The 27,111-nt window shown below is 46.7% G+C and overlaps 1 protein-coding gene across 23 annotated transcripts in view; it reads right to left on the bottom strand.

The window, feature by feature from the left end:
- LOC147684447 (uncharacterized) overlaps nucleotides 1-27,111 on the bottom strand; it is a 1,151,265-nt gene that overhangs the window by 1,085,956 nt on the left and 38,198 nt on the right. For all 23 annotated transcript variants that reach the window (XM_086940390.1, XM_086940377.1, XM_086940386.1 and 20 more), the window contains exons 2-4: nucleotides 8,503-8,581; nucleotides 7,279-7,419; nucleotides 2,714-2,831 (exon numbers count right to left, since the gene is read on the bottom strand). In XM_086940390.1, coding sequence (XP_086796516.1) covers nucleotides 2,714-2,831; nucleotides 7,279-7,397 — 237 coding nt within the window. In that variant the 5' untranslated portion in view covers nucleotides 7,398-7,419; nucleotides 8,503-8,581. The remainder of the gene's footprint in view (nucleotides 1-2,713; nucleotides 2,832-7,278; nucleotides 7,420-8,502; nucleotides 8,582-27,111) is intronic.

Here is a 27,111-nt window from a genome sequence, read left to right as displayed (position 1 = left end):
GGATAGTAGAGGGGTAGAAGGGCAGTAGAGGGGTAGAAGGGCAGTAGAGGGGTAGAAGGGCAGTAGAGGGGTGGAAGGGCAGTAGTGGGGTGGAAGGGCAGTAGTGGGGTGGAAGGGTAGTAGTGGGGTAGAAGGGTAGTAGTGGGGTAGAAGGGTAGTAGTGGGGTAGAAGAGGGGTAGAGGGGTAAAAGAGGGGTAGAGGGGTAAAAGAGGGGTAGAGGGGTAAAAGAGGGGTAGAGGGGTAAAAGAGGGGTAGAGGGGTAAAAGAGGGGTAGAGGGGTAAAAGAGGGGTAGAGGGGTAAAAGAGGGGTAGAGGGGTAAAAGAGGGGTAGAGGGGTAAAAGAGGGGTAGAGGGATATAAGAGTAGAAGAGAGGTAGAGTAGTAGAGGGATAATAGAGGGGTAGAAGAGGGGTAATGGGATAGAAGAGGGGTGGTAAAGGGGTGGTAGCGGGGAGAAGAGGGGTAAAGGGGGAGAAGAGGGGTAAAGGGGGAGAAGAGGGGTAAAGGGGCAGTAGAGGGGTAGAAGAGGGGTAAAGGGGTAGTAGAATGGTAGAAGAAGGGGTAGAGGGGTAGAACAGGGGTAGATGGGTAGAAAAGGGGATAGAGGGGTAGAAGGGGGATAGAGGGGTAGAAGGGGGATAGAGGGGTAGAAGGGGGATAGAGGGGTAGAAGGGGGATAGAGGGGTAGAAGGGGGATAGAGGGGTAGAAGAGGGATAGAGGGGTAGAAGAGGGATAGAGGGGTAGAAGAGGGATAGAGGGGTAGAAGAGGGATATGTGGTAGAAGAGTATAGGAGAGGTAGAGGGGTAGTAGAAGGGTAAAGGGATAGAAGTGGTAGAGGGGTAGAAGTGGAAGAGGGGTAGTAGAGGGGTAGTAGAGGGGTAGAAGAGGGGTAGAAGAGGGGTAGTAGAGGGGTAGTAGAGGGGTGGTAGAGAGGTAAATGGATGGAAAAGAGGTAGAGTAGAGGTAGAGGGGTATAAGAGAGGTAGAGGGGTAATATAGGGGGGTAGAGTAGAGGGGTATTGGAGGGATAGAAGAGGGGTAGAGGTGTATAGGGGTAGCAGAGGGGTAGAAGAGGGGTAGCAGGGTAGAGGGGTAGAAGAGAGGTAGAGTGGTAGAAGGGAGGTAGAGTGGTAGAAGAGAGGTAGAGGGGTAGAAGAGAGGTAGAGGGGTAGAAGAGAGGTAGAGGGGTAGAAGAGTAGAAGAGAGGTGGAGGAGTCGTAGAGGGATAATAGAGGGGTGGTAGAGGGGTAAAGGGGCAGAAGAGGGGTAAAGGGGCAGAAGAGGGGTAAAGGGGCAGAAGAGGGGTAAAGGGGTAGAAGAGGGGTGAAGGGGTAGAAGAGGGGTAAATGGTTAGTAAAGGGTTAGAAGAGGGGTAAAGGGTTAGTAAAGGGTTAGAAGAGGGGTAAAGGGTTAGAAGAGGGATGAAGGGGTGGTAGAGGGGTGAAGGGGTGGTAGAGGGGTGAAGGGGTGGTAGAGGGGTGAAGGGGTGGAAGAGGGGTGAAGGGGTGGAAGAGGGGTGAAGGGGTGGAAGAGGGTGGAAGAGGGTAGAGGGTAGTAGAGGGGTAGAAGGTGGTAGAGGGGTAGAAGGGTAGTAGTGGGGTAGAAGGGTAGTAGTGGGGTAGAAGGGTAGTAGTGGGGTAGAAGGGTAATAGTGGGGTAGAAGGGTAGTAGAGGAATAGAAGAGGGGTAGAGGGGTAGAAGAGTAGAAGAGAGGTAGAGGAGTAGTAGAGGGATAATAGAGGGGTAGAAGAGGGGTAATGGGATAGAAGAGGGGTGGTAGAGGGGTGGTAGAGGGGTAAAGGGGCAGAAGAGGGGTAAAGGGGCAGTAGAGGGGTGATGGGGCGGAAGAGGGGTGATGGGGTGGAAGAGGGGTGATGGGGTGGAAGAGGGGTGATGGGGTGGAAGAGGGGTGATGGGGTGGAAGTGGGGTGGAAGAGGGGTAGAAGAGGGATAGAGGGTGGTAGAGGGGTACAAGAGGGATAGAGGGTGGTAGAGGGGTACAAGAGGGGTAGAGGGGTACAAGAGGGGTAGAGGGGTACAAGAGGGGTAGAGGGGTACAAGAGGGGTAGAGGGGTAAATGGGTACAAGAGGGGTAGAGGGGTACAAGAGGGGTAGAGGGGTAGATGAGAGGTAAAGGGGTAGACGAGGGGTAAAGGGGTAGACGAGGGGTAAAGGGGTAGACGAGGGGTAAAGGGGTAGACGAGGGGTAAAGGGGTAGACGAGGGGTAAAGGGGTAGACGAGGGGTAAAGGGGTAGAAGGGTAGAAGAGGGGTAGAAGGTGGTAGTAGAAGAGTAGAGGGGTAGAGGAGGGGCAGAAGAGAGGTAGAGGGTAGAAGCGAGGTAGAATAGAGGTAGAGGGGTAGAAGAAAGGTAGAGGGGTAGAAGAGAGGTAGAGGGGTAGAAGAGGAATGCCAGAGGATATAGGTAGCTGATGGTGCTGATGTTCCTAGTCTCGGAAATGTTCTGGGTTTCACCACTTGGCCTGCTGAATCGTACTTGTAGTCCACTGGTAGGACTGCACGTGGAATTTTTACAGTCAAAAAGCAGCAGGTACTACCGCTTATGATGGAGATTCACTGTATATTGTGACATAGAACAGCAGTGGATATGAGAATCTTCTTGACCAAGAAATCATTATTGTATTCAAACTACAACATTACATGCACTAATATGCATACAAATATATAATATTCTAAAAAGGAAATTGTACCTGTAGTTCCTCAGGAGCCAAAAGCGTCCCATTTTTAAAGTCAAACAGTGTCAGGTCCACCGAACTTCCCAAATACTTCACCATCTCAATCTTACTACGGAACTTCTCCCCAGTGGGGCTGCAGAGCAGAACAAAATAAAAACACGTAAACAGAATGGCACAGAAATGAGAAACGCAATAGTAGTAAAAAGTATAGAGCAAATAGTTTAACTTCATAGATATTTCTTAAAAAGTTTAGAATAGCTAACATTACATAACACTAACTTCCAAAGGGCAGTAATGAGCTTTATGTTATGTTATGTTATGTTAGTGCTATTTGTATTGCGCACGGCTGCTCCAGCGAAGGAGCGTCCCGGCGCACCGACAAGGTGGCGAACACAACACAACAGGGGAACAGAAAATATTACTGAAAAATGGGGGAGTGATGGATTTAACAGAGCTCTGAAAATAAATGGGTTTTAGCGGCCTTGCGGAAGGAAAGCAGGTCACCAAGGGTCCGAAGTTTCAACGGGAGAGCTTTCCAGAGTGCGGCTGCCCGCACCTTAAAAGAGCGACCCCCCACCCAACTGAGTTTGAACCGAGGGGCTACCGCTAGTTCTTGGTCCAGCGAGCGCAAAGTGCGGCCCGGGATATAAGGGCACAAAAGTTGGCGCAGTAAGGGAGGCGAGAGGCCCTTCAGAATTTTGAAGGAAAGGCACAAAACTTTAAAGTGGATCCGCTGCCTAATGGGTAACCAATGCAGGGCTCGCAAAGATGGACCGGCCGAGCAAAACCTAGGAAGACCTACGATTGCTCTGGCCGCAGCGTTCTGCACTCTTTGAAGTCGGGTTAACTCGGCCTGGTTTAATCCTATGAAAAGGGAACTGGCATAGTCCAGCCGAGCCAAAACCGTTGCTTGCACCACCAATTGACGAGTTGCGGCATCAAAATATTTAAGGGCAGGGCGCAGATTGCGCAAGATGCCGAAGCAACACGCCGCCGTCCTTTTGGTGTGGCCAACGAAGTTGAGGGAAGGGTCCAGCCAAACACCAAGATTTTTGATCTCCGCAAACGGAGTGGGGGTCGGCCCCAGCTCAGAGGGCCACCAGGTATCTCCCCATAGGTCCGTCCGCTTCCCAAAGATCATCACCTCCGTTTTTTTGGCGTTTAGTTGGAGACAGTTGGACGTCATCCATCCAGCCACCGCCCTGAGTCCTTCTCTGAATCTTGGGGCATCCACCCCAGAGTCCCCGCTGATCGTGACCGCTAGCTGGGTGTCATCTTCGTACGACACCATGGTCATACCACAGAGCTTCACAACCTCAGCCAGCGGCCTCACGTAGATGTTAAACAACGTGGGCCACAGCGAGGAACCCTGTGGGACCCCAAGAGACAGAGGGTGACATTTGGACTGGTAGGGCGGGGACGCCACACAGAAGGAACGATCCCTGAGAAACGAACGAAACCACTGGTGTGCAGTGCCGAACGAAACCACTGGTGTGCAGTGCCGATCACCCCTATCTCCTCAAGACGTTGCAGGAGAATATCATGGGAGACCGTGTCAAAGGCGGCGCTTAGGTCTAACAAAACAAGCGCCGCCGTTTGACCTGCATCCAGAACTACCCGCAGGTGCTCGACCATAGATAGCAGTGCTGTCTCCGTACTGTGGCCAGCCCGAAAACCATTCTGGGTGTCAGAATATGTTACTGCAGGAGCTTCTCAAACACACTGTATTGCTTGAGTGGGGCAGGGAAGAAGTCCCAGTTGAGATCAAATTACAAATTGTAATCACAACAATACTAGACAGAACACTATTAATTTTTTCAGACTACACAAACTCACACAAAGTATTAAAGAAAGGAAGAGAAGGACCATAGTAAGAGCAAAGTAAGGAAAGTGAGATGTAAAAGAAAAAGAGAAGAATGCATGAAGTAAAAAGTAAGAAGAAACAAGAAGTCACAACAAGAGAGAAAAGACATAATATCTTCGCAGGAAATTTGGCGGTGGTGTAAATGTGGCTTAAACAGGACATCTTCCAACATAGATATTTTGCTAAATTGTCTATTTAACAGAAGAAAGGCTGTGGTTGTATAATCTGTTTTAATGAAATATGGAGTAAATTCACATTTGCAAGCAAGGAGCCTATTTACAATATAGATTGTAGCAAACATATCTCCTTCAGTCAACACCACAGCTCTCCATTGGACGGACCACAGCTGCGTTCACTTTATCTACAATAAGACCACAACCCACAACCATCCTCAACCTACTCTGCGAAGAAACTGGAACAAAATCACCATCGACCAGATCTCCTCATCGCTCCTTCAAAACCCCCCTGTCCACTCTTCGAACCCCAACCAAGCAGCCATTAACCTCACTCAATGGCTAACCAACAGCGCCGATAACCTAGCACCCCTGAAAAAACGTCAAATCAAACAAGGCAACGAAAACGCCCCCTGGTTCAACGATGATCTTAAGAAATCCAAGAAACTCTGTCGCTCCCTTGAGAAGGCCTGGAAAAAAGACCCAAACACCAGCACCAGAGACGCCTTCAAAAACGCCACCCGCATACACCACCAACTGATCCGAACTGCCAAGAAAGCCGCTTTCAAAGACCGACTTGACAACAACGCCCACAACAGCAAGGAATTATTCAACATCGTAAAAGAGTTCACCAACCCCACTGCCAACTCCAACGACATCACTCCCTCTCAAGACCTCTGCAACTCCCTAGCTTCGTTCTTCCACGACAAAATCGCAGACATCAACAACAGCTTCGACAACCAACCCGGAAACCAACCCACACAACCTTCTCCTGTACCTTCACCCCCCTTGAACATCCTTAATGACTGGAACCCAATCTCCACTGATGACACCATCCGCCTGATGAACTCCATCCACTCAGGATCCCCCACAGACCCATGCCCTCACCACATCTTCAACAAAGCAGATTCCATCATCGCACCCCACCTCTGAGATGTCATCAGCTGCTCCCTCAACTCCGCCACCTTCCCAGATAGCTGGAAACACGCCGAACTCAGCGCCCTTCTGAAAAAACCCACAGCTGACCCCACCAAACTCAAAAACTACCGCGCCATATCACTCCTTCCATTCCCGGCCAAAGTCATCGAGAAAGCTGTCAACAACCAGCTCGCCGCCTTCCTCGAAACCAACAAATCCCTCGACTCCTCACAGTCCGGCTTCCGAGCCAAACACAGCACTGAAACCGCACTCATCGCAGCAACAGACGACATCCGAACTCTACTGGACAATGGTGACACAGTCGCCCTCATCCTCCTCGACCTCTCCGCAGCCTTCGACACAGTCTGTCATATCACCCTATTACAACGCCTCAGAAACATCGGAATTCAAGGAAAAGCACTGGAGTGGATCACCTCGTTCCTTGCCGGAAGAACTCAGAGAGTCCGCCTCCCGCCATTCAAATCAGAGGCCACTGAAGTCATTTGCGGCGTGCCACAAGGATCTTCACTCAGCCCCACCCTCTTCAACGTATACATGAGCCCCCTCGCGGCCATCGCACGTCAACACAACCTCAACATCATCTCCTACGCTGACGACACTCAACTGATCCTCTCACTCACCAAAGACCCTAACACAGCCAAAACCAACCTACATAAAGGAATGAGAGAAGTAGCCGAGTGGATGAAGCACAGCCGCCTGAAACTGAATTCCGACAAAACAGAAGTCATTATCTTAGGTACCTCCCCCTCCGCCTGGGACGACTCGTGGTGGCCAGAGTCCCTTGGACAAGCACCCATCCCAACAGACCACGCACGAAACCTGGGCGTCATTCTGGACTCCTCACTCTCGATGACCAGACAAGTCAACGCCGTTTCATCATCTTGCTTCAACATTCTTCGCATGCTCAAAAAAACATTGATGGATCCCCACTGAAACTAGAAAAACGGTCACCCACGCACTGGTTACAAGCCGCCTGGACTACGGAAACACCCTATACACCGGTACCACCACAAAACTTCAGAAAAAACTCCAACGCATCCAGAACACATCAGCCAGACTCATTCTAGACATTCCGCGTAAAGATCACATTTCGGGTCACCTGAAAAACCTCCACTGGCTCCCCATCAATAAGAGGATAACATTCCGCCTTCTAACCCACGCACACAAAGCACTTTACGAACGTGGACCCGAATGCCTCAACACACGACTTTCCTTCTACACCCCCTCCCGCCAGCTACGCTCCTCCCACCAAGCCCTAGCTGCTATATCTCGCATCAACAAACCACCATGGGAGGAAGATCCTTCTCCTACCTGGCGGCTAAAACCTGGAACTCACTCCCCATTCACCTTCGCCTCACTCAGAACCACCTAGCATTCAGAAAGCAACTTAAAACCTGGATATTCGACAAGTAATTCCCCACCCTTCTCCAAGCGCCTTGAGACCCTCTGGGTATGTAGCGCGCTATATAAATTACTGAATTGAATTGAGTGAGTTGTAGAGTGTAATAGGATAAATCGATCTATTAAAGTAATTTATTATACTGTCGTTTAATGTATATTGATCTAAATAATTGGATTTGTGACTGACAAAAAAAACCTGTTACCTCTGATAATATGTGTCCGTCTTTCCACATGTAAATCCAGACTTCCGGAACACTTCTCTGCGTTTCCAGCCAGGCCCTAGCAAACGACAATCTTCCCACCCCTCGGTCATTGTGCTCATTCAACACGACCAAGATCCAGACCTTTAAAAAAACATGGAGGGAACTCAAATTAGGACCGAAACACATGCAGGATCCTCTCTTCAGAAGGACAACGTATTGGCTGCATAATTAATTAACATTTATAAATACCCATTTTCTAAGGACACACAGATTCAGGGTAGCATCAAAATTCATACCTACCCTTTCAAAAATGTATCTTAGATTTGTACGTTTTCGTTCTACATTTCTCATGAATAAATTCTCTTGATGGTCAAATGTAAACAGGCAAATGTCAAACTGTTTGAAAATAAAGCCCAAGTTAACATTGTTTCACAACAATATTTTATGACTTAAGTTTGTCTAGCTTTTCGAGGAAAAGTTATTAAATCTGCTGCTGAAGTGGTAAATTCAGCTGAAATAGCTATTAAAAACAACGGGAGAACATGAAATACTAAGGCTTTGCAGTACTATTTATCTAAGAATAATTCAAACCCTTAAGTATGTTCGCATAAAATCACACAAGTACTCTGGTCAACAGTGAAATATTTTATGAGGGTTTATACAATACTTCATGTTAAGAGGAACACAACAAGACAGCACCAAACTTGAGTCACACAGGATTTGTCGTAACAAGGAAAGATACCCAACTCTTCACATTATTCACATTCATTATTAGGACTTCCTATTTTTACTACTGGTGCATACTAAGTCTCAGTATCTGGCAAGATTGGTAACTCGCTCCCTAAAGCACTCTCTAGACTACTGGTGTATAACATGCATGGCTTTAATAAAGTCGCATTTCTGACAGTGAGGGTTGCAAAGATTTAAAGTGTCTTTGTCAGGGTGACACTGTACATTCTGAAAAGGAGCCTACAGCAGAAATTGTCACACATGATCAGTGACTAAACAAAGCTGGACAGTTATTGTTGAGCACTGGAAAAGAGACCAGAAAGAGAAATATTAATGAAAGGTCCCCAATTCCTCAGCTAGTACTTTTTCATTAGATGGAGTATGAACTGTAATCATTGTATTTGTTTGAAACCAAAAGAGTTTCTGTTCATTGTTCAAGCAGGGAATGCTTGTGGTTCATGCACAGAACAAGATCGAGATGGATAAGTTGCTTACCTGTAATCCTAGTTATCTTCCAGGGGTATCCTCATCACAGTCATAGGCACTGAATATTCCCGCCCAGGTGCGGGGACCCCTGGAAATAATATAAAAATTATATATGGAAATCATATATATACAGCTCTATATACACACATATATACATATATATACACATATATTTTCTCATACCACTGCAGCTCCCAATAGGAGGCTAAACAATGTAATTACACATAAAGAATGTAGTTGCCAATAAATAAAAACAGAAGAGGGCAAGTAGCACTTGAACTCTGTTTTTTAATGAGCAAAGCACCCAAAGAGTGAAAATTCAAATAAAGCAGACATTATTAGCCTACAGGCTGCATTGTAAACCAATAGCATAGAAAATGAAAGCATTTTCAACAGCAAGCATTTACAATGCAATAGGTCTCGCATTTGCAAAAGTTTGAGCTATTGGCATTTGTAAATGACACTGCCTTTTATTTGTGTTTTTTTAACTGATAAATAAAAGATATTGTCATTTACAACGCCAATGGCCTAAAGTTTTGCAAATGCAAGACCTATTGCATTGTAAATGCTTGTTAATATATGGGAGCATTTTTACAACCATGCACGCAGCCCTTTATAAATAAATTCCTGAGAACCTTGTCAATCCTCCATGGCGGGATTTAACTGCGTTACACCCGTGCACTGCACGTGGTGCACTGTAGAACCACGGAACTATGCTCAAGCCCACCCTGGCATTCCACCATTAGGCTGCGCAGTTTTATGTAATTCACCAAACACGCACTGTGGTTTAGCACATACTTTATAAACGGTGGCGCTACCCCTCCCACCTATGCCCTGCAGTGCATGACTACTCTCTTTAATGCTAGGCTTGTGGCTAACTATAATGCAATTGGTGCCGATTTAAAGAGCTCGGATACCTTCGTGTAAAGTTTGTGCTATATAAAAGTGCAAAGAAATTAAAAAAAAAAAAAGCCTACCTATACCACATCCGATCTTATTCTGCGATGCCGCAGGCCTTTGGGTCCCTGTACTGAATAACTGCACCCAGCTGTGGGAAACCTCCATGGCAGCAACGTGTTGAGGTCCCCAGTTCCGGACTAACTCCCCTGTTTTGTCATTGTTTCAAGTTCCCTTTCACGGGTTGTGGGACATGCTCCCCAGTTCTGGACAGGTTTCTGAGTTTCATGCAAGGGTCAGTGGACATGCTCCCTAATTCTGGACATTATTCTCTGTTGTGAACATGGGCCTCCGAATTGAGGACATATTGCTCACTTCTGGACATGCTCCCAGTTCCAGATATGCACACCCTGGACTCACCTGTGCTTTAAGGGACACCCTTCCCACACCAGCTGTTCCGTGGCCCTCCCCACATACCATCCTTCCCTGCTTCCCGCCTCCATTTGCTCCCTGTCCCAAAACATGTTTAATTAACTCAAAGCTCTTATCCTTTTACTATCTGAGCTCGTAAAAACGTTCTTGAAACACAAATGTTGTGGGTGACATCTGACGAAGCCCCGGATTTATGAGCAGATAAAAAATATGTTTCATGTGACAGAGGCTAAATAAATTCCTCCAAAGTGGCATGAAAAGAGGGTCGATAGCCCATCCATCAGCGCTGCAATGAAAGCGCCAGGGGGCGGGCAGACACTCATCTGCGCCGTTGAGAGGTCCCCAAACACGGGCCTTAGAAACTATTTCAAACTCCCTTTGTGTTCCTTCAGCTCTACACTCCATTTTGTAGTGCATGTGGGGCTAAAGTTCTTTTTTTAGGAAATTCACAAAGATAACCCCGTGCACTCCTGTCTTTCTGCAGAGCCCAGTGTAAATAAACATCAGTGTGTGCTCTTCTAACCACAACACACTTGGGTGTGACCCCTGTGGCACAAAATTCCCCGCTGCACCTTGGTGGTAGATTTGCACCATAGATAGCCCCCAGTAATACTAAGTGTCTGTAAGCGTGTGCATCCTAAACACGGGCTGTAGTCATTAGTCCTGTTTGCCCGTGCACAGTGTGAAGCAGATCAAGTGAATCAAGGTTGCATTATACACGGTACACGGGGAACTTTTCCATTACTTTGTAACAACAAGCACAAACCACCGAGATATCTTAACGCACTATTGCCCCCTTGTCATTTTAAATCAGAACATCTGGAAGATAGAAGCTAATACTCTGGCACAGCTAAATAGAACATGAACTAGCGATAGCTCCAGATTTTGCATGCCCTCAGGGAATATGTGCTTTTTTACATCTGATAAACCGGATTCCACTCCTGTAAAATATAAATTACTAGATTATCTGAAGAGATGGAATACGGTCTCCCTGGCAAATAGCATCCTTAATCGACAACACTGCACTCACTTTGAAACAAGACGTCAGCAGTTCTTTCATTTAGTTGCTTCCCCTTGAAATGGATCCAAAAAAACACAATCCTGCGGGTGGTGCGCACGCCACAGCGAGACATGTGGTTTCAATTATAGCACCCGTGTCTGGGCACGATAATTGAAACCACATGACAGCCGGTGCGCGTAATAGACACCAATAGGCTGTGGGCGGAGCAATGCGTCCGCCTTTGGCCAATTGCGTGCAGTAATTCATAAAAAGAGGCACGCAACGGCCAATAGTGTGCCCCAAAAGGAAAAGCACACGATTCCTAGCTCAGTTTCTGAAACCCCCTACAAAAGGTCTCACGCTAGGCACTGCAACGCTAGATGCGAGACCTAAAAACTGGCACCGTGCCTTTAAGGCAGCCATGACCCCTAGCTTCCCATCATTGCTCACGGTTGACAGTTAGGTTAATTGTTCTTTGCATAACCCTGAAGGTCAGGGTACAAAGATATCCATTAACACTTTAGAAACATCTCATTTACCTGGGGAGGGGGGTGGGTTGCTTATGACTTTGATGAGGATACCCTGGAAAAGAACTAGGAATACAGGTAAGTAACTTATCCTTCTCTTCCAAGGGATCCTCATCAATAGTCGTAAGCACTGAACAGAAAAGCAAGCCCATCAACCACCTGCAGGTAAGAGTAAGAATGACCCAACAAAAAAATAACAATCGAAATCAGCTGTTTAACACCATCGATGCTCATGGTATTCTGCTGCTGTGCTGCAGATTTCTAAATCCCATTGTTCATGACGAGCTGGGCTCGTCATCAGTGTTTGAGGAGGCTACACCATGACGAGCCCAGCTCGTCATCAGCCTCGAAGGGGTTAACAGATTCCTCAGGGAGGCCTGGCCTACTGGGGTGTCTGCTCTGGTGTCAGACTCCAGACAGTAGTGCCTCGTAAATGTATGGACGGACCTCCAAGTTGCCGCCTTACAGATTTCAGACATGGGCACAATATGAAGAAAAGCAGTAGTAGCCGCTTTTCCTCTGGTACAGTGCGCTTTGGGAGTAAACCCAAGGGGCTTCTGCGCTAATTGATAAGCAAGCTTGATGCATGAAACTATCCATCTGGAGATGGACCACTTTGAAGCTGCAAAACCAGTTCTGATCGACCCATAGTTAACAAATAGTTGATCAGATTTTCTTATAGACCTGGACCGATCCAGATAGAATTTTAAAACCCTTTTCAGGTCCAGAGAATGTAAAGCCCTCTCAGTTGAAGTGGAGGGATTGGGGAAAAAAGGTTCGTAGATAGATGGTCTGATTTACATGAAAATCTGACACCACCTTTGGGAGGAAAGAGGGGTGCGTCCTCAACACAACCCTGTTAAGATTGAAGACTGTATAAGATTCTTTAGAGCAGAGAGCCTGTATTTCGCTCACTCTGTGAGCTGACGTGATCGCTACCAAGAAAGCCACCTTCCAAGACAGATGCTGTAAGGTTGGTTTGCGTATGGGTTCGAAAGGCAGTCCCATCAATTTTAACAGCACCAGGTTTAGCTCCCAGGGTGGTGAAGGAGGCCGGACCGGAGGGTAGAGCTTCTTTAACCCTGCAAAAAATCCTTAACAGCCTGTAACAGAAAGAAAGAAGGTTGAGAAGGTGAACGTCTATTGCAGTTATAGCTACTAAGTGCACCTTAATGGAAGAAAACTTCAACCCTGCTTTCGCCAGATAAAGTAGGTAAGGAAGGATGATCTCTTCCTGACACTTGGTTGGATTACAATTGTTTTGCACACACCACATAAAACCGTTTCCACTTGCATGCATACGAATGCCTCGTGGATGGTCTTCTTGCTTCCTTCAAGATGGACATGCAGTCCTGCGGTAGTCCTAGATGGCCATACTGGAGGGCCTCAGAAGCCATGCTGCCAAGTTCAGTGAGGGAAGGTTGGGGTGATGAATCCTCCCGTTCATCCTCGACAGCAGATCCTGTCTGCACTGCAGCTTCCTGTGAGGGCACTCCAATAGGTGCAGAAGATCCGGGTACCACCAGTGTCTCAGCCAGTCCGGGGCAATTAGTATCATGCTCGTACATGAATGAGACAGCTTGGTAACCACCTTCGGGATTAGCGAAAGGCGTACACAAATGCCCCTGACCAGTCTATCAAAAGGGCGAAGTCTCGGCATTTTGCATTTTCGTCATCCGCAAAGAGATCGATGGTGGGACGACCCAAAGACTGGAACATGTCTTAGACTACCTTGTCGTGGAGAACACAGACTTCTCTGTCTTCGAAGTGACGGCTGAGAGCATCCGCTCTCATGTTTTGTTCTCCCAGAAGGTGGACTGCTGTGGCTGACAGATTCAGAGCCAGGAGCCAATGCCAGAGTGCTTGAGCCTCCAGTCAAAGTGTGCGTGAGCGAGTTCCCCAGTTTGTTCAGGTAGTACATGGTGGTGGTATTGTCAGTTTTTACTAATACTGAGGTTGCCTGAATCGAGGGGAGGAAAGCTTTGAGGGCTAGGTGAACTGCTCTCAGCTCCAACATGCTGATGTAGTAGGATCGCTCTTTTGGAGACCACAGTCCTGGAGTGTGGAGAGGTCCCACGTTGCCCCCCCAACCCTGCAGTGAGGCATCCGTGATCAGTGTCCGAGCAGGCGGAGATTGATGGAAAGGAATTCCGACTTGCATAATTCATTTTCTCATCCACCAAGGTATGGACGCTCGTACCGCTTTCGATAGACTTATTTTTTTGTCCCAGCGAGCAGTTTGTTGGTCCCACTTTTCCTCCAGATCCTGCTGAAGAGGACGCATACGTAGTCTGGCATTGGGAACCAGGAAGATGCATGACGCCATCGACCCTAGCAGGGAGGCAATCCGAAGCACAGGCAGTTTTCTGTTCTGCAGAACCAGCTTGCATTTCTGTATGAGGGAACACTGTCTCTCCTCCGAAGGAAACACTTTTCCTACTTCGGAGTCTAGCAGAGCTCCTAAGAAATGTATTTTCTGCGTTGGCTATGAAGCTGACTTGACGAAATTCACATGCAGGCCCAGCTGGTGACAGATCCAGACAGCTCGAGAAATGACTCCATACGCTGACTGGGGAAGGGCCTTTCAACAGCCAGTCGTCCAAGTACGGGAACATGAAGATGCCCCTGCGGCGCAGTGCGTCTGCCACTACTGAAATGCACTTCGTGAACACTCTGGGGGATGACTTCAACCCGAAGGGTAGAACTTTGAACTGGTAATGAGGGGTTCTCACCTGGAATCGCAAGTATTGCCTGTGATGATGATTGAGTGGGACGTGAAAGTATGCATCTTGCAGATCCAGCTAATACATCCAATCCCCCTGTCTGAGATGTGGCTATATTTGATGGAGAGCCAACATGCGAAACTTCTCCTTCTTGATGGATTGGTGGAGTGTCCGCAAGTCCAGAATGGGTCTGTACTGTGCCTTTTGGCACTTTTTCTTTACCAAGAAGTATCTTGAGTAAACCCCTTTCCCTCTTTGAGATACTGGCACCCTCTCGGTGGCTGACTTTCTGGGCAGGGTTGCAACCTCTTTCTGAAGGAGCTTTAACTGGTGACACGATGGTGGAACTGGAGGGATTGAGGGGGGACGGTGTTGAAAACGTAGTGAGTACCCATTCTGTAGCGTAGCTAGCAACCACTGATCCTTTGTGATAGCTCGCCACTCTTCAAAATGATTTGCAATACTTCCCCCCCACTGGCGTGGTGAACGGCGACGGGGGAAGCGAGTACTCATTGCTTTGAATGCGTCTTGGCAGAGTTGTTGTCTTGACCCTGATTTCCTCCTCCTCTGGAGGAACGTCTGCCCCGATACTGCGATCTTTGCTGGCCTTGCTGATCCTGATTTTTCAGCCAATGAGGGGTTTGAACCCTCTGTTGGGAGGATCGCCGATTGTAAGGTCAGAATCTCTCCTGAAATGCCTTCTTTTCAAGGCCCACCGCCTTCAGCGTGTCCAGTTCCATTTTCATCTGTTTTCATCCGTGTCATCTCTTCATCCGTGTGAGCCCCGAACAAAGAGGAACCGGAGAACGGAAGATTGAGGATGCGTGACTGCGCTTCTGTGACTACGCTTCTGTGACTGCGCTTCTGGCTTGAGCGCTGTAAGACGGAGCCAAGATGTTCTTCTTGCGCATACCCCATGAGTGTGAGAAGTTGGCCTGGCATACGGTGTCCACTATTCTAGTGGGCACCTTGCACCAGTCCAAACGACCCTTATTGATGGTAGGTTTAAGACAACCTTTATTATACCACTATCCTACTGGTAGCTGTGGAGAGCTTGAAGGAATGTAAAGCAGCATGTTTTACCAGTCTATAATCTCTTGAATGATCAAATGAAAGTACACTACACAAGGTATATATATAAAATATATGTATTTATTCTAAACACAACCCCTCTTGTCTCTTTATGAGGCTAGAGGCCAAAGTACAATAAAAGGACTGAATTAGCACACAGTAAATTAGCACAGTATACGTTTTGCCCTAGAGGCCTCACAAACCATATACTAAATAAGTGGTATAAGTACCGCTCTCAACATAGGGACAAGGCCTAGGGCCTGTAGAACCTCTGGGGCAACCAGGAACCACCCAGGGTAGGGATGCAGGAGACCCACGGGGGACGCGTGCAGCATCTAAAACACAGCCACGAATCACCATTGACTTCTATGGAGAAAGTTCAAGTTACAAAGTTAAAGATTTAGGACACTTAGGAGTGGAATGCGAGGGAACTCCTTCAGTACTGGACACTTCGAGACTCAACACCCACTGGAGCACCGAAGTACTCGTGTTACCTCACCAAGGGAAGCCGGGTGCATAGGTGTCTTTTCGTGTCGGGTTTCGTCGGGCCTCTACGTCGATCGCCGTTGGTGAGGAGACGACTGAGCACTGTGCCACGACGCCGAACGCCCAGCCGGCGCCGACAGGGACGGGTCTCTCGAAGTTGAGCGTCGCCTGGTTTTTCTTTTTTTAAACACTTTATTTTTCAGATAAAGAATAATAGTCACATTGCATTGCAAATGATCACTTTACAAGACAATCAAGTCGTACCTGACAGATACATACACATGTGGTTATTATAGCGGTCTACACGGAGGTCCAGCCCAGTACCACGGTCATCCCAGCACAACCCAACAACTCCTCCCACAATCCCATTCCCAGAGATTGGGCATCCCGATCAGCAGTGCCTCCCATATGTAGCTAACGGATCACGGCTCACGTAGAACATGCCGCACTGCAAAGGAGTACCGGGGCTCAGACAGCATCCCCTCAGCCCACTCCCTCAGGTACTATCCCATTGTCTGCCTGTGTAGTAGAGGCTCGCGTGGTGGTCTCAAAACAGGTCCTCAGTGGTCCCCAAATATCCCTGGTCATGAGGTCAGTGGCATAAGACTGGCGTATATCTCAGCATTGGTGTTGCAGTGTGTCAGATTCACCAACCAATCTTGTAGTTTAGAAGTGGTCTCCCTGCCCCAGTGAATGGCAACCTCTCTTTTAGCTAATAGTCGCCCCAATTATGCTAGTTTCCTGACTTTCTTAGGAATATGTACAGTGTACCCTTAAAGAGCAATTTCAGGGATGGGGACCATCGGAAGGCCAATTATCTTCCCCAGAGTCACATGTACCGCAGACCAATAGGACTGCAAGCGGGGACAGGACCATGCCAGATGTATAAAATTGGCAGGTGGTGTAGTGCATTTCAAACAGTTGTGTGGCCTGTCGGCGTCCATCCTATGTGCCAAGGCTGCTGTAAAGTAGGCGCAGCGGAGAAGTTTAAAGTGCAGCAAATTATGGCGGCTGTTGAGTGAAATTTCCTTGGTGGCCTCACAGCATTTGACCCATTGCTCATCCGTGATGGTACAAGCCGTGTCCGCCTCCCAGGCCTGTCTGAGGCTGCAGTCGTCCGCAGGCAGCATCCCAGCGCAGGCTTTGTACATTTTAGAAATGAGGCGTGTGCCGCCAGGAGTTTCCAACACCAGAGTGAGTGGAGAGAAAGAGTCAGGCTCAACAGGGTAAGTGGGGAGAGCAGCAAGCAGTGAGGATTTCATGAGACTCAGGAGGAATCGCGTTATGAAGTTACAATCGGTGAACCTGGCGTCCTCTTCTATCGAGAAAATATGACCCCCCCGGGAAGAGATCACCCACTTTTGCAATATTCAGTGTCGACAGCGTGTTCTGTTCTAGCCTCTCCCCAGTGATTGGGAACCATCTGGCATTGGGTGAGGGCAGGGCGGAGGAATATAGTTGTGTAGCGCCTGTGCGTTTTTTCAACTTACCCCATTCCCAGGCAGTTGTGGACACTGTTTGTATGTCATGTCTGTCACGTGGGAAACCCCCCGGTAGCACCTCACACAATTTGTCAGGGAGAACCAGGTCTGCCTCCGGCCGCAGAAAAGGTATGCGTGCATTGGGGTGAAACCAAGCGAACGCATAGGGACATTGCGCTACTAAATAATATAGTTGGAAGTCCGGTACATTGATGCAGCCTCTGTCGTACGGTAGAGTCATTATAGACCAGCTGACACGCGGTCCCTTACCGCCCCATACCAGTCGAGTCAGGAGTGTCTGCAAAGTGAGGAAGAAGCCATCAGAAAGGGGGATCGGGATATTGTTAAAGAGGTATAAAAATTTGGGAAGGACCACCATTTTCAATATAGCCATCCGGCCAGTCAGAGACAGAGGAAACCTCAGCAATCTGTCGACCTGTTCCTCCAACTTTTGAAAAGTCTGTCCATAATTTAACCAAATGATTTGAGTGGTGTCCAGATGAATATGTATACCAAAATACTTTACCGAGTCTTGGCACCACTTGAGAGGAAATTCGCAGTCCCATTGGGTTGTGCATGCCGTAAGCGGGAATATGATCGAGTTGTGCCAGTTTATACCTAGCCCTGAAAATCTACCAAAGCGGACGATTTCCCAGATAAGGGGAGACAGAATAAAGTGTGGTTCCCGGACGTAAAGGATGGTATTGTCGGCGTATAGAGAAGCTAGGAGTGGACCAGTGTTGAACTGCAGTCCTCTATACATGTGGAGTTCCTGGAAATGCCTGACCAAAGGGTCCATGGCAAGGATGAGGGGCAGCCCTGCCTGGTCCCTCGATATAGCCGAAATGGCCTGGACAGGGTGCCATTCAGACAAGAGTCGCGCCGATGGCTTACTATATAGTAAGGAGACTGTGGAAATCAAGCCATAGGGCAATCCCATGCGTTGCATCACCTCCACAAAGAAAGGCCATTCTAAAGAATCGAACGCTTTCTCCACGTCTAGTAATACCGCCGCCGCTGGGACGTCGGGCTGTATTCTGTGTAACACAGCAAACAGTGTGAGGAGATTCAGGGATGTAGAGCGTCGGGGGACGAAGCCAGATTGCATTGGGGAAATGATATACTTCATCAGCTGTGATAGCTGATTTGTGAGCACTTTTGCCAAGATTTTATAGTCTGGATTCAGTAAAGACAGCGGTCAGTAAGAACCGCATTGCTTGTGGTCTTTGCCGGGTTTCGGAAGAAGTATAATTACGGCTTCCCGTAGCGTAGGGAGGGGGGGGGAGAATTTGTTTTTCCAATGCTTCTGCATAAACCTCAATCAACTGAGGTGCCAGAATGTCCTTGAATTCTTTATAAAAATCCCCCATGAAGCCGTCAAGCCGCGGGGCGGAGGAACTTTGCAGGGTGTCTACGGCCAGTGTGACATCGGTAACTAGTATAGGCTCCGCCATAAAGTCTAGCATATATTTTTCCAGAAACACCAGTGCGATCTCATCTTAATATGCAGTCTTTGCTGCGCCATCAGCGATTCTGCCCTGAAGGAGTACAGTGTGGTGTAACAGTCCAGAAACTCCTCTCTAATGGCTGATGTGGAGGTGAGCACGGCACCGGAAGCGGAGTGTAATTCAGTAATGTAGGATTTGCTGTAAGGTGGTCTAAGCATTTGTGCCTGTACCCTGCCAGGCCGATCGGCCACTCCGTACCCGTCGCGTTGTCTGATATTTCCCCAGATATAGTATCTCCCTATCGACTGTGTCCCTGTATTCTGTCAGAAGGGCGAGTCTCTCTGCCTGAGCTCTCGGATCCGGGAGGGATGAGAGCTGGGAGTCAAGCTGGGAGTCTAGCTTGGCTATATCTTGTTCGATACGGGCCAGCGTCCCACGAAGATCCCTGAGCACTCCAGCCGGCTTGGAGATGCATACCCCCCTTATGACTGCCTTGAAACCTTCCTACAGAACCGCCACTGTGTCCACCGAACCAGTGTCGAGTTCGAAATAGTCCTCTAATGCCTCGCGCACTTCTGCCTCGAACACATCATCTTGGAGGGCCTTACCTGGGAACCGCCATTGCCTTTCATACCCTTCCGGGCGTGGAAGTAGCAAATGCAAGACCACCGGGGAGTGGTAAGAATATGTGCTGGGGATTGTAGTGAGGGAGCCAAACCACGCCGTGACGCTGGGAGAGATCAGCCAATAATCTATCCTGGACTAGGTGGCGTGCTGGCCAAAATAAGGAGTGTAGTTGGTGAGGGAGGGATTACGCTGCCACCAAATGTCTATCAGTGTATACTGAATACATAGGTCCTTCAGGGCATGCCTCGCCCGTGGTTTAGCGTCAGGTGCATTAGACGAGCTGTCCAGTGTGGAGTTTATCAACCAATTGAGGTCCCCACCTAAGAGTAGCGCATGCGAATCATGTTTTGCAATCCAGGCATTCAGGTTGTGAAAAAAAACTCAGAGGTGTCTACATTGGGAGCGTACACATTAATCAGACTGACTTTGTGGCCATACAGAGTGCCTGTGACAACCAAGTAGCTGCCCACTGGATCGCGGGTAACGCCAATAAGTGTAAAGGGGACTCTCTTATGTTCCAGTATCGCTGTGCCTGTAGCATAATTGCTATAATAGGCAAAGTATCTGTGCGTGCCCCAACTGGCGCCAAAACAAGCCAAATCAGGGGGCGTTTCTTGTAAATAAACGATATCAACCTTGTGTCGGAGAAGGTAATGAATCACCTGTTGCCTTTTAAGAGTATTATTGAGGCCTCTGACATTCCAGGTCATTAGGGTGATGGCTGAAGGCCCCTGTACGTTACCTAACCGTGATATTTAAACCCTGTATAGACATTCTCCTGTCAGGACTGTAAAGTGATGAAAACGTGGCAAGCAATGCTAAACTAAAGTGTGAACAACAACAATCGCAATGTGTAGACTTACCTCATCCCCTCTCCCCCCATCCAGCCGCCTTCCATCCTTTAGGTGGCCAACCCCTAGCAAGTTAACACGCCCGGGGATCATAGGGAGAACTGGGCAAGCAATTGTGGTCCAATAAATGAGCCCCAAAATGAGATAGACCAACTTTGCGGATACACCAGAGGGGGGTAGCAGCCCAGAATCGGCCCAGTGCTGTATCTGTAGAGAAATATCAAAACTAACAATGAGATTTCCCATATACAAACTGTAGATCGCACAAGATCATTCAAGACACCCTCATCCAGCACCAGTGTTAGAAAATAGGTCCGCACTGGCGTCAGAGGTGCTGTGAGGTGGGGAAGCAAGCGCACCCTCCGCTGAGGTTTGTGAATTCCGTGACTTGTGCGTGCAGCAGAATTCCTGGGGCTCTATTGGGGTATCAAACATTCTAGATCTGCTGCCCACATCTACAGCAAGTCTCGCGGGGTATAGCATGCCATATTTGAGTCCAAGATTGCGTAATGTAGCCTTAACCCCTTGAAATTTGCGGCGTGACTCCTGGACCATTGGAGTAAAGTCCGGATAGAATGCCAATTTGGATCCCTGCCACTCAACGGTGACGCGTTCTCTTGCGAGACGGTGCGTGGTGTCTCGGTCTCTAAAATTCAGAAGACGCGCTATGCTGGGTCTAGGCGGGCGGTCCGGGTTAGGTCTAGGGCCCAGTGACCTGTGGGCTCTCTCCACAACAAAGCCAGGTGTAAAGGCCTTGCTGCCAAACAGATCTGTAAGTAATGTTTCCACGAAGAGGTCCATTTGGCCTGTAGATGTCATCTCCGGGACCCCCATAATGCAGACGTTGTTGCGGCGTCCACGTGCTTCCAAGTCCTCATGTTTTATGGCTACTTCCTTGAGTAGGCGTTCCACCCGTTCCAGCCGCTTCAGAGACTGAGCTGTCCTGTCCTCCAGGTCAGAGACATGAGCCTCTGCCACGTCGAGGCGCCTGTCGTGGACCTTTACTTTGGCGCCCAAGGGTGCAATTGTCTGGTCCAGGGAGTCGAAGCGGGAGTCCAGCGCCTTGAATCCCGCCTTCATTTCCAGCAGCAGGGAGGTGATGGAGGCACCCGAGGGCTCAAGTTGCGCCGTGGCCGGCTCCTTTTCTGCCATGACTGTGTTGAGTGATGTTTCACCTTCAGCCACTTTTTCGAAAGGCAGGGTTCTTTGCCTGGGATCCTTGCATCCCATTCCGTGAAGGTAGGCCAGCATAACGGGGGGGCCGGACAGAAACGAGCGTCGCCTGGTTGAAGTCAATGGAGGACATGTTACCTTTGTCGACGAAAATTTCGTTGTCGAATGATGATGTGCCAGCATCACCGAAGTCTTCGATGCCGTTTTCTACGTCGTCAGCAGCTTCAATGTCGATCCAGACGGAGAACAGGTCAGAATTTTTTGTCTCGACGTCAGAGTACTCTTCTTCTGCTGCTGCCTCACAGGAGAACTACCTCTATTGGAGTTTCCAAGAAAAGAAGCCAGAAAGTCTTAGAATTTTTTTTTAGAAAAGGCACCTTAGCAGTTAGGGAGGAAGAACTTAATGTCGACATACCCTGAAGCTAAAAAAAAATTCTAAGACTTTCTGGCTTCTTTTCTTGTAAACACTGTTAACAATTTCTCACTTAATGCTTTCTGTTGCACTGAAGGGTGGGGTCTATCCTTATTTGGGTTATAAAGGTATTTTTTGAACCACCACCCCATTGTCTTCACACTATGTATGCTTATATAGGTACTGTAAGTGTTTGAGTGGACCCTGTTTTACTCCTTTTTGTGACCAGTTTTTTCTTGTTTCAGTTTTTCTGTATTATTGAATTACTTGTTTGCCCACAGATATGCTTTTCCTGCCCTGACTAACTGATTGGGACCCGTTTATATCATCTTGGATTTTAAGAGACCGTGCCTACCAGTACTTTGATGATATGCGCCCTGGTGAAGGAATTTCCCACTTTGGCACTGTTTGAGAACGCGCGTCGGCGCTTTTTCCGTGTGTCTGATGATATGTGGTAGATGATGGAGTTGGTATGGATGTAAAAGCTTGAGAATGAGTCAGTGGTTGACAGAATGAGCGAGTGAGTGATTTGGGTGCCATTTTTTATTGTTCTCCGTGTCCCTGGGCTGATGTTGCACTATTTGATATGTATTTTTTACTAAATGAAGTATGTATTGCTCTCTATCTACACTTGATATATTTTTCTATGAACTAATAAGATTGTAAACATTTGAAATATATTCAGCTGTTCTGTGGGCACTTTCTATTTATTATTGGAACTCCTTGGTCCTTTATATAACTGGGAACTACCCTTTCCATGTTGTTTCATATTATTTTCCACACTGCCTCGACCAGGCCCTGTGTTGTCTCAAAAAGAAATATATTTTTATAGTTTTATTTCTACAAATACTTTACATTCGAACATTATGTGTTTGTTTTTCTCGCAGTGGCCTCTGAAGAAGGGATGAATATAATCCCGAAATGCATTGGCTGGGTTGGGTAATTTAGTAATAACATGCATTGGTTATGTTATTCAGAACAATTAATGTATTGAGTTTTTTGCACATCATTGTTGAAATTTCATGCATGTGTTTACCCTTTTTGTAATCAGATATTGATTATATATCTTTTGTATAAAGCAACGGAATGATTGGTTTTCTTTTTTCTCACAACATTGTGAAGTGTTGATTCTATAGCTTACACTGTGCATCCAGTATACTGGTGAACATTCACCAGAAGGGTTACTTGCATTACGAGGCTGGCTGCCTTTCACTGGGTAGCGTGCAACTTTGTTTTAAATTTAAAAGAGTTTTTTCTCTTTTTCTAAATAGGAGTGCGCTGACCATACATTCGATCACTGCTCTAGATCTACCACCAACGCACTCTCAGAGCACACCCGTACATATTTAATCCCGCAACAGTACCCTCACCTGCCTTGTAATATGTACAACACCTCTTCAATTAACATACAACCTTGAGACAGATGCACATAAGGACTCACCTACACCAAGCACCCAAACCTCCAATAAGCCATTAACCATTTATATAATCAAAGACCCGAACTAAGGATGTCAAATATTGATTCTATATAGGTTTATTCAGCATATTTGATCAGGTCACTGACTTAGAAGTGCTTATCACATTTGTATGAATCAGTTGTTTAACAATCTCTTAGAATGCTTCCTGTGCTACAGCACCAGGGACAATTCAGGTAATGCAAACAAGTGGAAAAACTATGACATCTGTGGTTGGCTCCAAATGGAGTGTTATTTTAAATGTGCTAAAGAAAATCTGCTCATACGGCAATCGTGGTCTGAATGGTTTTACTGATAAAAAGAAACCTCTCAATTACTGGTTCGGCCAACCACAACAACCTGCAGCAAACCAAACTCAAGCACGTTTGGTGAAGGACAAGGCACGCATTTTACAGGGTTACACAACAAATGGGTTTACCATGGGAAACATGTGATGTATTCAAACAAAGCACAGAGGTGTCTTAAAACTGAGATCTAAGTTAATTGGAAAGGAAGACTATGACCCTCAGATTGTAACATGAAAGTAAACATTTGGCTAAGCAAGCTAATCAACACTTTCTCATCTTTAAAACCAATATGTGAAGCGGAGGGGTTTGAAAACAGAGACGGAATGCTTCAATTGCACATTTATTAGCATGAGCAGAAAACATGTCTGAAGCAGTTGGGCTAATGAAAATTATTTCACAACCGTTGAGAAATATGGGTCAACAATCAATCTTCGTATGGCCATTTAGAGGAGTAGAATTTGAGAAGGGAATATACCAACATTACAATTCAGCTAGGGAGGTACTGGATACCATTACTCTGTAATAACTATTGTGTATGTTTGTCTTCATGGAAATCTCAAGAAAGAACTCCTGGCACAATATTTTTTTAATACTTTGGAGAAGATGAAGTCTAACTTAGTGATAGAGAAGTAAGAAAGTGAAGAGGGAAAATGTGAAGGAACAGTGGAAGCTCGTGTGAAGGAACTGGGTGGGAGAGGATAAAAAGGTGAGAGAGCAGATATGGAGCTGGTTGGTGCCTGGAAATGTGAACGGGTGGATGGGGTTGAAAGTCTAGATAAGTTCAGTAAATAGAGAAGATTAGAGTGTGAAGGGGTGAAAAATTGACCGGCAGAAAGAGGATGGAAAGGATAAGAGAAGGTGCTGAGAACAAGGCTGACAGGTAAGTGAACATTTAGAATTCAGCTAAGCAGTCTATAAATAAATGCTATGTAGCTAGCACAAACGTGTTTCGGGTGTTCCTTTATAAATAAAAAGTTTTGCTTTTAACTGTACAATTATGTTATAATTTCTACCAATCCAGAATTTGAGGATCATAAAAATATGGATTGTGGGGGACTGCCGTGCATGCGTAAGTGGGAGAGGGACCTCGATTGGCGTAGGATAGAGAAAACGGTAGATACAAGTAGGGGGTGCCCAAAGAAATGAGAGCAGATCTGGAAATTGTGGAATGCATACCGTGGGAATTTGTGATTTGTTTGAGAGCCTAAGAAATGAGGCACAGAGAAGAGTGAATCAGATGGTCGATTCCCCATAACGGTAATGAGTACATTACAGCATGCAGAATATCGGGTGGGAAAAGGGATATACCCAGGAACGTTAAACTGTACAAATAATGACAACGTTTATTGAAAAATGTATAACATGTTATGTTTCCTTTCACATCAATAATAAAATATATTTTTTAAAAGCATATGGAGTGGAGAGGTGTGGTGCAGCGGCCAGGGCAGAGTACTTCGGAGCACAGGGCTCACGGTTCGACCCCCGGTTCCGGCGGCAGCTCAGCTCAACACCATGCAAGTCTGGGCAATAGCTCACTTAATTTCCACAACGGCCCCTAGCGCCTCGAGACCCGTAAGGGTGAGTAGTTCGCACTTAACAAATACGGATTTTTTTTTTTTACATATATGGATTGCTGCCTGAAATATTTAGCTCGGAAGCCACTGGCTCTTGCAGCAAAATGTGAATGTGTAGCATTGGCGGCCTATTGTTCACGAGATAAACTGTCAACTTCTTAAGGCAACAAGCATTTGCAATGCAATAGGTCTCGCATTAGGAAAGTTTGAGCTATTGGTATTGTAAATGACAATTTTTTAGGTTTCGCTATTATCATTCGCTTTCGAATGTAATAGGCGAAAATTCAAGTGCTCCATTCGACTCGTCAAACCAGTGCGGTTTTTCCACAGTGCATGCGAGTCACGTGACCACAAAAGCGGGTCACGTTACCACACAAGCACGCGCATCTCCCTAATCCGCAAACAGCATTCATTCAAAAACACAGAAACCCCCGCCCCCATCCGGCTTCCCTCCGTACATCTGCCTGCCACACTTCTCCTCCCCTCGCTCGCATTCCCGCCCCCCCACCAGGCTCTCCCGCCCCCATCCGGCTTCCCTTGTACCCGTGTAGTGAAAATGAGTGGTAATCGGTTCCGTTCACTTAAGATAAAATAACGTTTTCAAGTTTAATTTTCCACGAAAAATTCTCTAGTCAGACAGCCCCAAAACAAGTTTTTCACCACTGGACACAACCTTGAATGCTGCAAGGAGATTTATCTCAAACACACACGTTTCCTTGTGTAGATTTCACAAACACCGTGACTGATTCCCCTTCAGAAGACTATGCCTCAGTCTCTGGTAACCGGAAAGAGTGAGGCATAGTGAACATACACTGAAAATAAACGCACATCACGCTTCATGAGGCAAAAAAAGCAGCAACTAAATTTACCGATCACCAAATCGGAATGAGTAGGTGTTTGCTTTAATCCACGGCACACTGGTGATTCAAACAAGCACTGGCGTTGCCAATAGGTTTCGCATTTGGAAAGTTGGAGCTATTGGTTTTGTAAATGACATTTTATATTTATATATCGTTATTGGCATTGTCAATAACAATATATAGATATAAAATGTATGTTGCATTGAGTGCAGTGTAATTATGTATCGTGTAATTATGTGGTACTGAGTGGTAATATGGGGAGTGTGTGTTGCATTCAGTAGAGTGTAATTATGTGGTGTGTAATTATGTGGCACTGAGTGGTATTGTGTGGAGTGTGTGTTGCATTCAGTAGAGTGTAATTATGTGGTGTGTAATTATGTGGCACTGAGTGGTATTTGGAGTGTATGTTGCATATAACTATGTTATTAAGGAACAGTGATCAACCCAAAATACCCTTGAGGGCTTGGGTGAGTAAGTAGAAAGGTATAGGTGCCTTCAAGGGGATTTGTTTAACAAAATATATTAAACGTGATTCAACTAACTCTTTAGGACAGGTCAATGGTCCTTATTCTTGAAAGGACCATTGACTTGTCCTAAAGAGTTAGTTAAATCACGTTTAATTATATGTTGTTAAACAAATCCCCTTGAAGGCACCTATACCTTTCTGCATATACCTATGTGGCACTGAGTGGTATTTGGAGTGTATGTTGCATTGAGTGCATTGTAATTATGTGGCGTGTAATTATGTGGCACTGAGCGGTATTTGGAATGTATTTTGCATTGATTGCAGTGTAATTATGTGTCACTGAGTGGTATTTGGAGTGTATGTTGCATTGAGTGCTGTGTAATTACGTGGCACTGAGTGTTATTTGGAGTGTATGTTGCATTGAGTGCAGTGTAATTATGTGGCGTGTAATTATGTGGCACTGAGTGGTATTTGGAGTGTATGTTGCATTGTGTGCAGTGTAATTATGTTGCATATAACTATGTGACACAGAGGTATTTGGAGTGTATGTTGCATTGAGTGCTGTGTAATTATGTAGCATATAATATTGTGGCAATGAGAGGTATTGTGTGGCGTGTGTGTTGCATTCAGTAGAGTGTTATTATGTGGTGTTTAATTATGTGGCACTGAGTGGAATTTGGAGTGTATGTTGCATTGAGTGCAGTGTAATTATGTAGCATATAATTATGTGGCACTGAGTGGTATTGTGTGGAGTGTGTGTTGCATTCAGTAGAGTGTAATTATGTGGTGTTTAATTATGTGGCACTGAGTGGAATTTGGAGTGTATGT

This window comes from Lissotriton vulgaris, chromosome 10, assembly GCF_964263255.1.
Source record: "Lissotriton vulgaris chromosome 10, aLisVul1.2, whole genome shotgun sequence".
In the NCBI taxonomy this organism is placed as follows: domain Eukaryota; kingdom Metazoa; phylum Chordata; class Amphibia; order Caudata; family Salamandridae; genus Lissotriton; species Lissotriton vulgaris.
Note: the sequence above shows the minus strand (reverse complement) of the source record. Positions and strands in the feature narration are given on the sequence as shown.